The 14818-nt window shown below is 53.2% G+C and overlaps 1 protein-coding gene across 2 annotated transcripts; it reads left to right on the top strand.

The window, feature by feature from the left end:
• The first annotated feature begins 2314 nt into the window (after positions 1 to 2314).
• Positions 2315 to 14614, top strand: c4h1orf52 (chromosome 4 C1orf52 homolog). Of its 2 annotated transcripts, XR_005460287.1 has the most exons (4): positions 2315 to 2636; positions 5096 to 5288; positions 12603 to 14399; positions 14490 to 14614. XR_005460287.1 is itself a non-coding variant. In XM_038793623.1 (3 exons), exons 1-3 carry the CDS (start codon positions 2367 to 2369, stop codon positions 12761 to 12763), a joined length of 624 nt encoding a protein of 207 aa, XP_038649551.1. In that variant the 5' UTR covers positions 2315 to 2366; the 3' UTR covers positions 12764 to 14614. The 2 variants fall into 2 exon arrangements, 1 of the variants encoding a protein (XP_038649551.1); XM_038793623.1 differs by having other exon boundaries at positions 12603 to 14614.
• The last annotated feature ends 204 nt before the right edge of the window (positions 14615 to 14818 follow it).

The raw sequence follows: 14818 nt of genomic DNA on the forward strand, positions 1-14818 counted from the left end.
TTCACAGCTCCAGGGTCCCAGGTTCGATTCCCGGCTTGGGTCACTGTTTGTGTGGAGTTTGTACTTTCTCCCCTTTTTTTCTGATTTTCAAATTAATCCAAGACACTTAAAATTTGTAACAGAATATACAATTCTGAATCTGAATGACCTACATTCTGAATGACCTGAAAGATGTGCTGTTAGGTGAATTGGACATTCTGAATTCTCCCTCTGTGTACCCGAACAGGTGCCGGAGTGTGGCGACTCGGGGATTTTCACAGTAACTTTATTGCAGTTAATGTAAGCCTAATAAAGATTATTATTATTAAAGCAGTCAACCAGTCTGTGTTTAGTCTCCCCAATGTAGAGGAGACCTCATTGGGAGCAGAGAATACAGTCAACCAAATTTGAAGGAGGTGCAAGTGAAACGTTGTTTCACCTGAATGGATTTGGGCTCTTGGACAGTGAGGAGGTAAAAGGTTAAAAGGGCAGATATTGCACCTTCTGCATTTGCAAGGGAAGGTGCGGAGGGAAGGGGGTGAGGATTTTGGGAGGAGAAGTGGACCAGAATGTTACAGATTGAATGTTCCCTGCGGGATGCTGACATGAGTGGTGGGGAGGGAGGGGGAGGTGGGAAGCGAGGTTGTGGTGGCATCGTACCAGGGTTGGAGGAACAGGCGGTGGATGACCCTTTGAGTGCAGAGGCTGGTGAAGTGAAACGTGAGGTCAAGAGGGACACTATCCTGGTCCCGGAAGGGAAGGGGTGAGGGCAGAGGTGAGGGAGATGGGTCGGGACCCCCTGTCGACCAAGTGGGGAGGGGGGGGAACACAATTGAGGAAAAGGCAGACATGTCCAAGGCGCCATTTTGGAAGGTGGTGTTGTTGGAACAGATGCGATGGAGGCGGAGGAGCTGGGAGAACGGGACGTGTTTGTCCTTTATCTTCGTCTCCCAAAAATAACTTGCTAAATCACGCCGCACTTTTCTTATTTCATTTCATTTATTGCAAAAAAAGTATCTCCAGTTACAAATTACTCCCATTTTAATGGGGGACCAGCAACAAGTTCCACATTATGACCAAACATTGAAAACTCTCCAAACTATAATTGTTATTCTCTGTATTCAGTATCCACTCCCTCTGCTGACCAAACCTTTTCCATTTTGTCCCATTGACAGGTTGAGGTGGCGGCCGGCAGAGGGCGCTCGGTTTGGGAGGTCGGAGCTCTTTCCCTGGCGACCGGCAGAGGGCGCGCGGTTTAGGAGGTCGGAGCTCTTTCCCTGGCGGCCGGCAGAGGGCGCTCGGTTTGGGAGGTCGGAGCTCTTTCCCTGGCGACCGGCAGAGGGCCCGCGGTTTGGGAGGTCGGAGCTCTTTCCTTGGCGACCGGCAGAGGGCGCGTGGTTTGGGAGGTCGGAGCTATTTCTCTGGCGACCGGCAGAGGGCGCGCGGTTTGGGAGGTCGGAGCTCTTTCTCTGGCAACCGGCAGAGGGCGCGCGGTTTGGGAGGTTTCCCTGGCGACCGGCAGAGGGCGCGCGGTTTGGGAGGTTTCCCTGGCGACCGGCAGAGGGCGAGCGGTTTGGGAGATCGGAGCTCTATCCCTGGCGACCGGCAGAGGGCGCGCGGTTTGGGAGGTCGGAGTCTTTCCCTGGCGACCTGCGGGGGGCGCGCTGATTGGGAGGTCGGAGTTCTTTCCCCAGGCAACCTGCATTGTTTCGGAGGTCGGAGCTCTTTCCTCTGGCCACCGGCAGAGGGTGCGGCGTTTGGGAGGTCGGACCTCCTTCCCCTGGCGACCTGCGGGGGCGCGATGTTTCGGAGGTCGGAGCTCTTTCCCCTGGCGACCTGTGGGGGGCGGGATGTTTGGGAGGTCGGAGCTCCGCCACCTGCGGGTGGCGCGGTGTTTGGGAGGTCGGAGTTCTTTCCCCTGGCGACCTGCGCGGTGTTTGGGACGTCACAGTTCTTTCCCCTGGCGACCGGCAGAGGGTGCGGCGTTTGGGAGGTCGGGACTCTTTCCCCTAGCGACCTGCGGGGGGCGCGCTGTTTGGGAGGTCGGAGTTCTTTCCCCTGGCAACCTGCATTGTTTCGGAGGTCGGAGCTCTTTCCCCTGGCGACCTGTGGGGGGCGAGATATTTAGGAGGTCGGAGTTCTTGCCCCTGGCAACCTGCATTGTTTCGGAGGTCGGAGATCTTTCCCCTGGCGACCTGTGTGGGGCGCCCTGTTTAGGAGGTTGCAGCTCTTTCCCCTGGCGACCTGTGTGGGGCGCGCTGTATGGGAGGTCGGAGTTCTTTCCCCTGGTGACCTGCGGGGGGCGCGCTGCTTGGGAGGTCGGAGCTTTGCGGAACCGGGTTCACCTTTGCCGCTGGCTGTGTCCTTGGCGGCCGGTGGGGGTTGCTATGGCGGAGGGGCCTAGCGACCCGCTCTCCTATTTCGCCGCCTACGGGAGCTCGGGGTCGGACAGCGACTCGGACTCTGGGCCGGCGGCGGCGGTCTCCCCGGGAAGGGAGGGCCGAGCGGCCGGAGGCCCGCTCTCCGCCCCGGGCTCCCGCGCCGCTCTGCCCCGGCCCGACGAGCTGTTCGGCAGCGTCTCCAGGCCCAGCTTCCTGGGCAGCCCGAGGAGCGGCCTCATCGACTGGGAGCGGCGGCTGGTGCGGGCCCCGGAGGAGGTGAGAGTGGGGCCCGGGGGGGTGGGGGGGGGGGCAGAGGCACTGACACGGGGGGGGGGGGGGGTCAGAGGCACTGACACGGGGGGGTGGGGGGCAGGGGGGCAGAGGCACTGACACGGGGGGTGGGGGGCAGAGGCACTGACACGGGGGGGGTGGGGGGCAGGGGGGCAGAGGCACTGACACGGGGGGGGTGGGGGGCAGGGGGGCAGAGGCACTGACACGGGGGGTGGGGGGCAGGGGGGCAGAGGCACTGACACGGGGGGGCAGGGGGGCAGAGGCACTGACACGGGGGGGTGGGGGGGGGCAGAGGCACTGACACGGGGGGGGGGGGGGGGGGGGGCAGAGGCACTGACGGGGGGGCAGAGGCACTGACACGGGGGGGGTGGGGGGGCAGAGGCACTGACACGGAGGGGGTGGGGCAGGGGGGCAGAGGCACTGACACGGGGGGGGTGGGGGGCAGGGGGGCAGAGGCACTGACACGGGGGGGGTGGGGGGCAGGGGGGCAGAGGCACTGACACGGGGGGTGGGGGGCAGGGGGGCAGAGGCACTGACACGGGGGGGCAGGGGGCAGAGGCACTGACACGGGGGGGTGGGGGGGGGCAGAGGCACTGACACGGGGGGGGGGTGGGGGGGCAGAGGCACTGACGGGGGGGGCAGAGGCACTGACACGGGGGGGGTGGGGGGGGCAGAGGCACTGACACGGAGGGGGTGGGGAGGGGGGGCAGAGGCACTGACACGGGGGGGGGGGGGTAGGGGGCAGAGGCACTGACACGGGGGGGGTGGGGCAGAGGCACTGACACGGGGGGGTGGGGGGGGGCAGAGGCACTGACACGGGGGGGGTGGGGGGCAGAGGCACTGACACGGGGGGGTGGGGGGCAGAGGCACTGACACGGGGGGGTGGGGGGCAGAGGCACTGACACGGGGGGGGGGGGGGGGGGCAGAGGCACTGACACGGGGGGGTGGGGGGCAGAGGCACTGACACGGGGGGGTGGGGGGCAGAGGCACTGACACGGGGGGGGTGGGGGGGGCAGACGCACTGACACGGGGGGTGGGGGGGGCAGAGGCACTGACACGGGGGGGTGGGGGGGGCAGAGGCACTGACACGGGGGGGGTTGGGGGGCAGAGGCACTGACACGGGGGGGGTGGGGGGCAGAGGCACTGACACGGGGGGGGTGGGGGGCAGAGGCACTGACACGGGGGGGGGGGGGGGGGGCAGAGGCACTGACACGGGGGGGTGGGGGGGGGGCAGGGGGGGGCAGAGGCACTGACACGGGGGGGGTGGGGGGGGCAGAGGCACTGACACGGGGGGGGTGGGGGGGGCAGAGGCACTGACACGGGGGGTGGGGGGGGCAGAGGCACTGACACGGGGGGGTGGGGGGGGCAGAGGCACTGACACGGGGGGGGGTGGGGGGGCAGAGGCACTGACACGGGGGGTGGGGGGAGCAGAGGCACTGACACGGGGGGGCAGAGGCACTGACACGGGGGGGTGGGGGGGCAGAGGCACTGACACGGGGGGGGGGGGGGGGGCAGAGGCACTGACAGGGGGGGCAGAGGCACTGACACGGGGGGGTGGGGGGGCAGAGGCACTGACATGGGGGTGGGGTGGGGGGGCAGAGGCACTGACACGGGGGGGGGGGGGGGCAGAGGCACTGACACGGGGGTGGGGTGGGGGGGCAGAGGCACTGACACGGGGGGGGTGGGGGGGGCAGAGGCACTGACACGGGGGGGGTGGGGGGCAGAGGCACTGACACGGTGGGGGGGCAGAGGCACTGACACGGGGGGGTGGGGGGGCAGAGGCACTGACACGGGGGGGTGGGGGGGCGGGGGGGCAGAGGCACTGACACGGGGGGGTGGGGGGGCAGAGGCACTGACACGGGGGGGTGGGGGGGGCAGAGGCACTGACACGGTTGGGGGGGGCAGAGGCACTGACACGGGGTGGGGGGGCTGCAGGCCAGAAAATGGCAGCATGGTAGCACAGTGGTTAGCATTGTGGCTTCACAGCGCCAGGGTCCCAGGTTCGATTCCCCGCTGGGTCACTGTCTGTGCGGAGTCTGCACGTTCTCCCCGTGTCTGCGTGAAGAAATCAGTCACCAAATGAGAGGAGTTACCCACCAGGGTTAGGTGACACTGTAACAATTAAACCGTCAACATAATGCAAATATGAGGGTTACAAAATGGTGTTTCTAATTTAAGGAAAAAATGAAGGCAGCCGTGTTAATGATTAAAGAGAAGCCTGGGTTCTTTTGCTGGAAAGATAGGCGCATCAGCATCTGAGTTTACAGTGACCAGACTGCTGGTCTCCATCGTCCCAACAAAATTTCAAGAATTTATTTCGTCTTCAAGTTTGTTTCATTAATATCTAGGAATTAGTAACAATAAAAGAGAAGACCTTTTTAAATAATTGCTTCTTGGGCTAATGCTTGGCTTTGCACTGATCTCCGTGTCTGCTAATTCAACAGCCACCAAAAGAATTCAAAGTTTGGAAAATGAATGCTGTGCCTCCACCAGAGACGTATGCAGTGGAGGAGCAAAAGCCACCATTGGGTGTGGACATGGCAGTCAAATGGTCCAGCATGTACCAGGACAATGGCGATGATGCTCCACAACGTAAAGCTGCCTTGCTTCCTGAAGAGCCTGAAATCTCTGAATCAGGTAGGATTCCAGTCCCTTGGAAAACACAACACGCCGTTGCTCAGTCCCAAATGGAGTTCACGCAAACGTTAAATGCCATTTTCTCTCAGCTGGTAGCTCACTTATCCCTGAAGCAGCAAGTTGTGTGTAACATTATGAACCATTTCCCTCTGTAGCAATTTTGTTAACTTAGTCACAGGGCATGATGGATTTTGAAAGCAATTTCAGGCAGTGGGATGTTTTCCTTTATTGGCCAAAGCCTAGAGTAATAGAGCAGGGGTCATGACCTTGGAGCCAATTCATCATACGGATGTTCTCTGGGCGTATAGCCGTCATCCATCCAATGAACATGACCGAAGCAGTACAGAGGTCATAGGGTTAGCAGTGCATGTATGCTGATGGAGTTAGCATGCCCCACAGGACCAGCATTGACATCTTGTTCTTGCCAAGGATTGTCTGAGACAGCGAAGGTGGAAACTGTTCAGCCATTTCTCCAGCAACATGGAGAAGAATACGCCAAAGTGTGTCTGTGCCAGAACACAACCTGCTTTGATGTCACTGCAGATCTCAAAGGGTTACCATATAACTCCATCACAGCTGTCCCTGGCCTTCCAGGTTGTCTTAAACCAGCAAAATTAGGAAAGGTTACAAGAATATACTTTTTATCCAGGTGTATGTTTGAACCTGGAACACTCAACCCCAGATAGGGGTGAAAGAAGAATCACATAATAGCTTTCTAAAGTGACCAAATAGGAAACAGTCACAGAATTGTTATAGCCCACAAAGAGGCCATTCAGCCCACCATGTCTGCACTGGCCCTCTGAATGAGCAAATCACTTTGTTCCATCCCCCAACTTCTTCCCGTAACCCTGCACATTCAGTTAACAGTTTAATTCCCTTTTGAATGCTTCAATTGAACCTGACTCCACCACACTCTCAGACAGAATATCCCAGAAGTTATCCACTTGCTACGTGACAAAGTTTATATTACTTTTTTTCTTTTGCTAATTACTTCAAATTTGTGCTCTCTTATAAGACCATAAGACATAGGAGCAGAATTAGGCCACTCGGCCCATCGGGTCTGCTCTGCAATTCAATCATGGCTGATATTTTTCTCATCCCCATTCTCCTGCCTTCTCCCCGTAACCCCTGATCCCCTTATTAATCAAGAACCTATCTATCTCTGTCTTAAAGACACTCAATGAATTGGCCTCCACAGCCTTCTGCGGCAAAGAGTTCCACAGATTCACCACTCTCTGGCTGAAGAAATTCCTCCTCATCTCTGTTTTAAAGGATCGTCCCTTTCGTCTGAGATGGTGTCCTCTGGTTCTAGTTTTTCCTACAATTGCAAACATCCTTTCCACGTCCACTCTATCCAGGCCTCGCAGTATCCTGTAAGTTTCAATATGATCCCCCTCATCCTTCTAAACTCCAACGAGTACAGACTCCGAGTCCTCAACCGTTCCTCATACGACAAGTTCCTCATTCCAGGGATCATTTTTGTGAACCTCCTCTGGACCCTTTCCAAGGCCAGCACATCCTTCCTTAGATTCGGAGCTCAAAACAGCTCATAATACTCCAAATGGGGTCTGACCAGAGCCTTATACAGCCTCAGAAGTACATCCCTGGTCTTGTATTCTAGCCCTCTTGACATGAATGTTAACATTGCATTTGCCTTCCTAACTGCTGACTGAACCTGCAAGTTAACCTTAAGTGAATCATGAACAAGGACTCCCAAGTCCCTTTGTTCTCCATCCTTTTACGAGTGGGAACAGTTCTTTCCGTGTACTCTGTCCAGACCCCTCATGATTTTGAACACCTCTATCAAATCTCCCCATGACCTTCTCATCTCCCAAGATTAGAGGAATGGGGTTAAGAATAGTCAGTTTACGCACAATGGGCCAAACGGCCTCATTCAATGCAGTAACCCTGCTTGGTGGCGCTGCACATCTGTCCCTCTTCTGACTGTACCTCTCAAATTTACCTTTTTGATTCCCAGCTACCAATTACTGATTGAACATGAGCTCTCTGTTCATTTCTAATGCTATCTTGCACTCAACTCCCCAGACAGCCAGTCTCCTGTGGTCTCTCAATTCAAAAGTAAGTCTGAAAATAGTTTATTTGTAGTCGCTTGTATATTTTTAAAAAACTATGAAGTGAATACAGTATAATCTGCATTTCAATTAATTGTCTCCCAAAGCTTTCTCAGGACAATATCTTATTCTAGTTATTGCCTACTGTATATTTTTTTGAAATATTTTTTATTCTCCTTTTTCACATTTTCTCCCAAATTTACACCCACCAAGAATAAACAATAATCAGTAACAAATATGTCAATCCCCATATCAATAACAGTGATCCCATCCTCCCACCAAACCCCAAACATTAGCCTGCGTGTTCACACAAACAAGTGACAAAAAGGAATTAGGGATCACCCATAGTCGCCCTTAACACGCACAGCCCCCCCCAACCCTCCCACCCACACGCCCCCCCAACTAATGTTCGATGTTATTCAGTTCTTGAAAGTGCATAATGAATAATGCCCATGAATTGTCGAACCCCTCCATCCTTCCCCTCAGTTCAAACTTAACCTTCTCAAGAGTCAAGAATTCCAACAGGTCCCCCACGCCAGGGCACAGGGTGGAGAGGCTGCTCTCCAACCTATCGGGATCCGCCTTCGGGCGATCAATGAGGCGAAGGCTACAACATCTGCCTCCGCACCGGTTCCAACCCTGGCTGGTCCGACACCCTGAATCTGGTCTCCCGGGGGCCCGGGTCAAGTTTCACGTGCACCACTTTAGAGATTATCCTAAAAACTTCCTTCCAGTAACCCTCTAGCTGTGGACAGGACCAAAACATATGAACGTGATTAGCCCCCCCCCCCTCCCCTCGCGCCGCAGCGTTCACACACACCTTCAACTCCTTCAAAGAATCGGCTCATCCTCACCCTCGTGAGGTGTGCTCTAAATACCACCTTCAGCTGTATCAGCCCTAACCTCGCACACGAGGTGGAGGCATTCACTCTCCGGAGCACCCCACACCAGAACCCCTCCTCCATATCCTCTTCCTCCCACTTTGCTTTGATTCCTTCCAGCAGGGCCTTCTCCTCTTCCAAAATAGCTCCGTAAACCGCCGACAATACCCCCTTCTCCAGTCCCCCTGTTGTCAGCACCTCCTCCAGCAATGTGGAAGCTGGCTCTACTGGGAGGCTCTGTATCACCTTTCTGGCAAAATCTCAAACATGCATGTATCTAAACATTTCCCCCTGCTCCAGCCCATACTTCGCTTCCAGCACCTTCAGTCCTGCCAACCCACCCCCAAGAAACAAATCTCTTAGTGTTCTAATGCCTTTCTCCTCCCATCTCCGAAGATTTCCATCCCACTTCCCTGTCTCAAATCTATGGTTCCCCTGAATCGGCATTCCCCTTGACCCTGCTCCCAACCCGAAGTACTACTGGACTCACTGAGTATTTCCCCGGGGCCATTGGGAGCGGCGCTGTTGCTAGTGCTTTCAATCCCTGAACCCCTGCACAAACTGTCCTCCATTCAGATCCACTGGGAATCAACCCCTCTGACTCAGCTCCGCACCTTCTCTACATTCGCCGTCCAGTAATAATACATTAGATTCCCAAGACCCAAACCCCCTGCCTGCCTTCCCCTCTGTAGCAGCACCTTTCTAACTTTGGCCACTTTCCCCCCTCATATGAACAAAGTAATCCTTCCCTCAATCTCTGAAAAAAGCCTTTGGCAGGAAAATCGGCAGGCACTGAAAAATAAACAGAAATCGTGGCAACACGTTCATTTTAACTGCCTGTACCCGACCCGCCAGTGACAGACGAAGACCATCCCACCTTGCCAGGTCAGCTTTCACTCTCCCCACCAACTAGAAATGTTGTACCTACAACCATAACCCCTCATGGGCCAGTCTCAAGCCCGCATCCAGCACCTCCTCAGGCCCGCCCTCGGGCGTTCACCGTCATCGACCCTCCCCATACCACATTTTAAAAACTCTTCCCCTGTCAGCAGTTCTCTTCCCCCTCCCCTCCACCCCACCCTCAAAATAACCGCCCCAACCCCTCATCAACACTAACCACCTGCTAACCCCCCACTGCGCTTCTGTGAACTAGCCTGCCCAGCAAGCCTGGTAGCCCCCCCCAATGGCGCCTAGCATCCTACCCCCCACTGATCCCCCCTCCCCCTCCCAAAACATCCCGGTGCAAACATGACAACACCAACCCAAACACAAAGAAAAGAGAAACCCACCATCCCCCATAAAGAAAAAACTCAGGGCAATGGCCGCAAAAGAATACAAAACAAGCCTGAAGGAACTGGTTTGGGCAGCACGGTAGCACAAGTGGATAGCACTGTGGCTTCACAGTGCCAGGGTCCCAGGTTCGATTCCCGGCTTGGGTCACTGTCTGTGCGGAGTCTGCACGTTCTCTCCGTGTCTGCGTGGGTTTCCTCCGGGTGCTCCGGTTTCCTCCCACATTCCAAAGACGTGCAGGTTAGGTGGATTGGCCAGGCTAAATTGCCTTATTTTTAAAAAAATTAGACTATCCAATTATTTTTTCCAATTAAGGGGCAATTTAGCGTGGCCAATCCCACCTACTCTGCACATTTTTTGGTTGTGGGGACGAAACCCACGCAGACACGGGGAGAATGTGGAAACTCCGCAAGGACAGTGACCCAGAGCCATGATTGACCCTGGGACATCAGCGCCGTGAGGCAGCTGTGCTAACCACTGTGCCACCATGCTGCCCGATAAATTGCCCTTATTGACCAAAAAGGTTAAGTGGGGTTATTGAGTTACGGGGATAGGGTGGATGTGAGGGCTTAAGTGGGTCGGTGCAGACTCGATGGGCCTCCTTCTGCACTGTGTGTTCTATGAACTGAAAGCGAACATCTCCTCCAAATTTCAATGTCCCCCTTCTCCTGCCAGTACATTGTCTCTGACAAATTCCATTGCCTCCTCCAGTGTCCCAAAGTACAGCTGACAACCTTTATAGGTCACCCACAGGCACGCTAGGTACAGCATACCGAATTTTACCCCTTCTTGAAGAGGTTCACCTTGTTGAAGCTCACTCTCCTCTTGGCCAGCTGTGCACCTAGATCCTGATACACACGTAACTCACTGCCCTTCCAGGTGCAGCGCCCTGTCTGTCTGGCCCACCTCTGGATCCGCACCTTGTCCAGGACCAGTGCAGGCTCACCACCATCGCCCTTACGGCTCGTTCCCCTGCGGGTTCCTCATCAGCGTCCTGTGTGCCCGATCCACTTCCAAAGGTCATTCAAATGCCCCTTCACCCAGCAGCTTCTCAAACACCCGAGCCACATACGTGCCAGTGTCCGCTCCCCCGCTGCCCTCCAGCAGACCCACGATCCTCAAATTCTGCCTGAGAGACCAGTTCTCCAAGTCCTCCACCTTCTCCTGCAGTCACCTCTGATTATCCCATCTAACCCCCAGCTCAGCCGCCATCTTGGCAAGCTGCTGCTCCTGCTCCCCTACCGTTTCCTCCACCTTCTCCTGCAGTCGCCTCTGATGAAATGAAAAATGAAAATCGCTTATTGTCACAAGTAGGCTTCAAATGAAGTTACTGTGAAAAGCCCCTAGTCGCCACATTCCGGCGCCTGTTCGGGGAGGCTGGTACGGGAATTGAACCCGTGCTGCTGGCCTGCCTTGGGCTGCTTTAAAAGCCAGCTATTTAGCCCACTGTGCTAAACCAGCCCCTATTATCCCCCTGATTATCCCGCATCACCGCCAGCTTGGCCATCATCGAGGCAAGCTGTTCCTCGTGCTCCCCTACCGTTTCCTCCACCTTCTGCATCGCCTGACTCTGGGCCTCCAGCCTAGTTTCCAGGCGGTCGGTCGATCCCGCTTTTATCAGGTCCACCACCCTGGCCAGGCCTTCCACATTCTCTTTCCTCTGCTGGGTTAACCTCTCGTTCAGGAAGCCCACCAGCTGCTCCGTCGACCATTGAGAGGGTAGGGCCGGTCCCTGACCCTCCGCCATCTTCTCCTGTGTTGCAGGTACAATTCTTACTCTCTCCAACTGCTCCTTTCTTTGCTGGTCCACTAATCCATCCACCGGTGGGACACTCTCTCCTTCCACCCCATCTGCACCTTTTTTGATTAACACATCCGCCCGTTAGCCGGGGAAAGGTCCAAAAATATCACCACGAGCGGGAGCCACCAAATGTGCGACCACTCACACCATGGCCGCCACCGGAGGTCCGGTAGAAAGATTTCTGACAACCCATTCCAAAACCTGTCTCTGGGTCACTTACTGGTTCGTTTCAATGGAAATAATTCAGAAGCTTGTCTTGAATTTAACATTCCCACCATCTCTGTTTCCGCCATATTCTCCAAAGCAGCATCATGATGTGCATTAATGTTCTCGCCAATACCCTGACCAGCATCAACAATGCAGAGAAATGTGGAAAACAGCAGGTTCTCAGCCAGCCATGTGCAAAGTAATTGTAAGACTCCTGACTGCAATGCTGAAGCATGGCTACATTAGAGAGTTTGATATTATTGATTACCACAGGGGTGAGAAAATAGTTGTCAATCTCACAGGCAGACTGAACAAGTGCAGTGTCATTAGCTCGAGATTCAATGTTCAAGTAAAGGAGCTAGAAAGGTGGCAAAATGGACGACTGCCTTCCCGGCAGTTTAGGTATCTTGTTCCAACGAACTCAGCTGGCATAATAATCTTAATTGTCACAAGTGGGCTGACATTAACACTGCAATGAAGTTACTGTGAAAAGCCCCTAGTCTCCACACTCCGGCGTCTGTTCAGGTACACTGAGGGAGAATTCAGAATGATCAATTCACCTAACAGCACGTCTTTCGGGACTTGTGGGAGGAAACCGGAGCACCCGGAGGAAACCCACGCAGACACGGGGAGAACGTGCCGACTCCGTACAGACAGTGACCTAAACCAGGGATCGAACCTGGCGCCCTGGAGCTGTGAAGCAACAGTGCTAACCACTGTGCTGCCCACATGGACCATGCAGAGGTCAAGCAAAAACATACGGGAGGAAAAATCCTACAATACGTTTTCTAAAACATGAAACCAGTCTATAATAAAACATTGAAACCAAAAAAAACCTTTCTCACCAACATTCTCCTACTTGTTTAATGTTCTTTCCCTTGCCTAGATCAAAGATGGAGGTGCAATAAAACATTGTACAGGCTGTTCTGTTCCCCTCTGGACTGCTGCTCAGGGCTAGTTGGGGCACTTCTTGCTGCGTAACGAACCTATTCTAATTGGTATCAACACAATCACTAGATGTCTAACTGAGTTACTTACTGCTGGATACTTTCTTTCCTTTCAGATGAAGAGGATGCGGAGGACCCGTCGGCGAAGAAACGCAAGATTGAAACGTTTCAACAGAAGGAAAAAAGAAAGAGAAATCAGGGACAAGCCAACAGGGAGAAAAGTTTTGTTGAAGAAGAAAAGCGAATTCTCAGACAGGAGTTTTGCTTAAAAGATTGATGAGAACGTTAACGAGATAAACCCCCTCCCCCGTCGAGTTTGCCCTACTCCACCTGAAGATGAGCGGCTCACAGCTTCAGAAGGTTGAATCACACACTTGGTGTTTGGGATAAAACTGCTTGTGAAGGCCGTGTGGAAGCTGTAGTAAGAGACAGTGTGAAATAAAGCTGTATATATTGTTCACTCGTTCTTTTCAAATTAACGAGTGAAACCTTTTTACAGGATGCTAAAAGAAAGCGGCGAGAAATGTATCGGCTGGTTCTGACTCCTTCTTAGTGTGGACGTGATATTTTTTCCCCTTAAGTTGACATTTTGATGTGATGCAGCCAATTTGATTCAGAGGGCACTTCACCCGTGTTCCAGTTTTACTTCGGGAACAATCAAAATGACGTGTACAGCTGGCTCAAGTATGGAAAAACAGGCTTAATTTGTCTCTTATTAGAGGAGTTGTTACACCACTGCTAATTTACTGAACACGAGCCCAACGTCTTAACACAGCCTGCTCAGATTTGTCATCTATTGTTCTGACCATGTGTTCCGGTAACCTGTTGAATTTTTAATTGTTCTATCACCTGAAGCATTGAGAGTATCATGTCTAGTTATGTATGAGTTATATCCTGTATGAAACAATGTGGCCAGGGTGTATGAAGTATACAGTTAATATGGACTGGAACCAGGGTCCACAATTATAAGCTGTTTAATCACAAATAAATCCATTAGGGAACTCTTTACCCAGAGAGTGGTGAGTATGTGGAACTCTTCCACACCTTGTGGTTGAAGTGAATAGTGTGGATATGGTGCAGGGAAAATTGGAGAAACACAACGGAGAAAGAAACAGGAGAATATTCTAATAAAGTGAGATGAAGAGGGGCAGGGGGGAGGCTTATGTGAAGCAGAAATGCCAGCATGGACGGTGGGGCCGAATGGCTGTAAGTACTTTCTAAAATAACAACCTCGTATGTTTAGTTGAAGTTAAGATTTAGTGCTTTTTCGGTGAATACAGTTTGGGATGCTTTTCGTACACATGTGGACATGCTGATCTTAATTAAACACTTCTTTCTACATGAAAATGTCCTTTAAGATGTACATGACTCATTAACTTGTCATTTGCTTACTAACCATTGTGGTTTCAGTTGAGAAAGGGTTGGGCAGTAGCTCAGATACGTCTCTGCTGATTGCAAGGTGTAGACTTTAGGAAGAAAGAGAAAAATTGATGTCAAATAACTTTGACATGAGCAGCGGAAATACATCACGGGTTACAGCATTGTGTTTGAAACCTCTCGACGGAACAAAACAGCTCAGCTGGCATCAGGCAGCTGGACAAGGAATTAACTGTTTGTGTTCACAATAGATCCTGGGATGGAAATTGTTATCACATGACTTTAGGAATGGGTCAAATAGTTAAGTGAGGTTCCCATGGATACAGAAGGAGAAAGTGCCGAAGAGAAACTTTGAGGGGTTGCGGTTTACAAACTGAATTAAGATACTGGATCAAAACCAGTTTGCACCATATTTCAAACGAGCTGATAATGGCTGTGACAGAATTGGAAGAGGGGTTTGAAGGTTGGTGTACTCCTGTAGCTGTGTTTTGGGCTCTAGGTGCCAGGGGTCAAATTCTGCGATGACAAGAAGTGAGGTGGCCTAATTTAAGTTATTGTGGACGTGTGGGGGTCTTGTATATTTACTATGCTCGGTATATCAATATAAGACGAGGCAGAGAAGTGAGGTGGCCTAATTTAAGTTATTGTGGACGTGTGGGGGTCTTGTATATTTACTATGCTCGGTATATCAATATAAGACAAGGCAGAGACTCAATCTTGTATTTCTTAATAAAGTATTCAAATTGCTAAATTCTTGGACTTATTAATAAGGTTAGTGGGAGAAATAAAATCTAACACCTCGATTCTACCTGGAGAGTCATCCAGACACGAAACACGAGCTCACTTCTCTCTATGGATGCTGTCAGACCTGCGATTGTCCAGCATTTTCTGTTTTTGTTTCAGATTCCAGCATCCGCAGTAATTTGCTTTTATCTTGGATATTGTCAGCCAAGTT

This window comes from Scyliorhinus canicula, chromosome 4 (genome assembly GCF_902713615.1).
Source record: "Scyliorhinus canicula chromosome 4, sScyCan1.1, whole genome shotgun sequence".
Classification (NCBI taxonomy): Eukaryota; Metazoa; Chordata; class Chondrichthyes; order Carcharhiniformes; family Scyliorhinidae; genus Scyliorhinus; species Scyliorhinus canicula.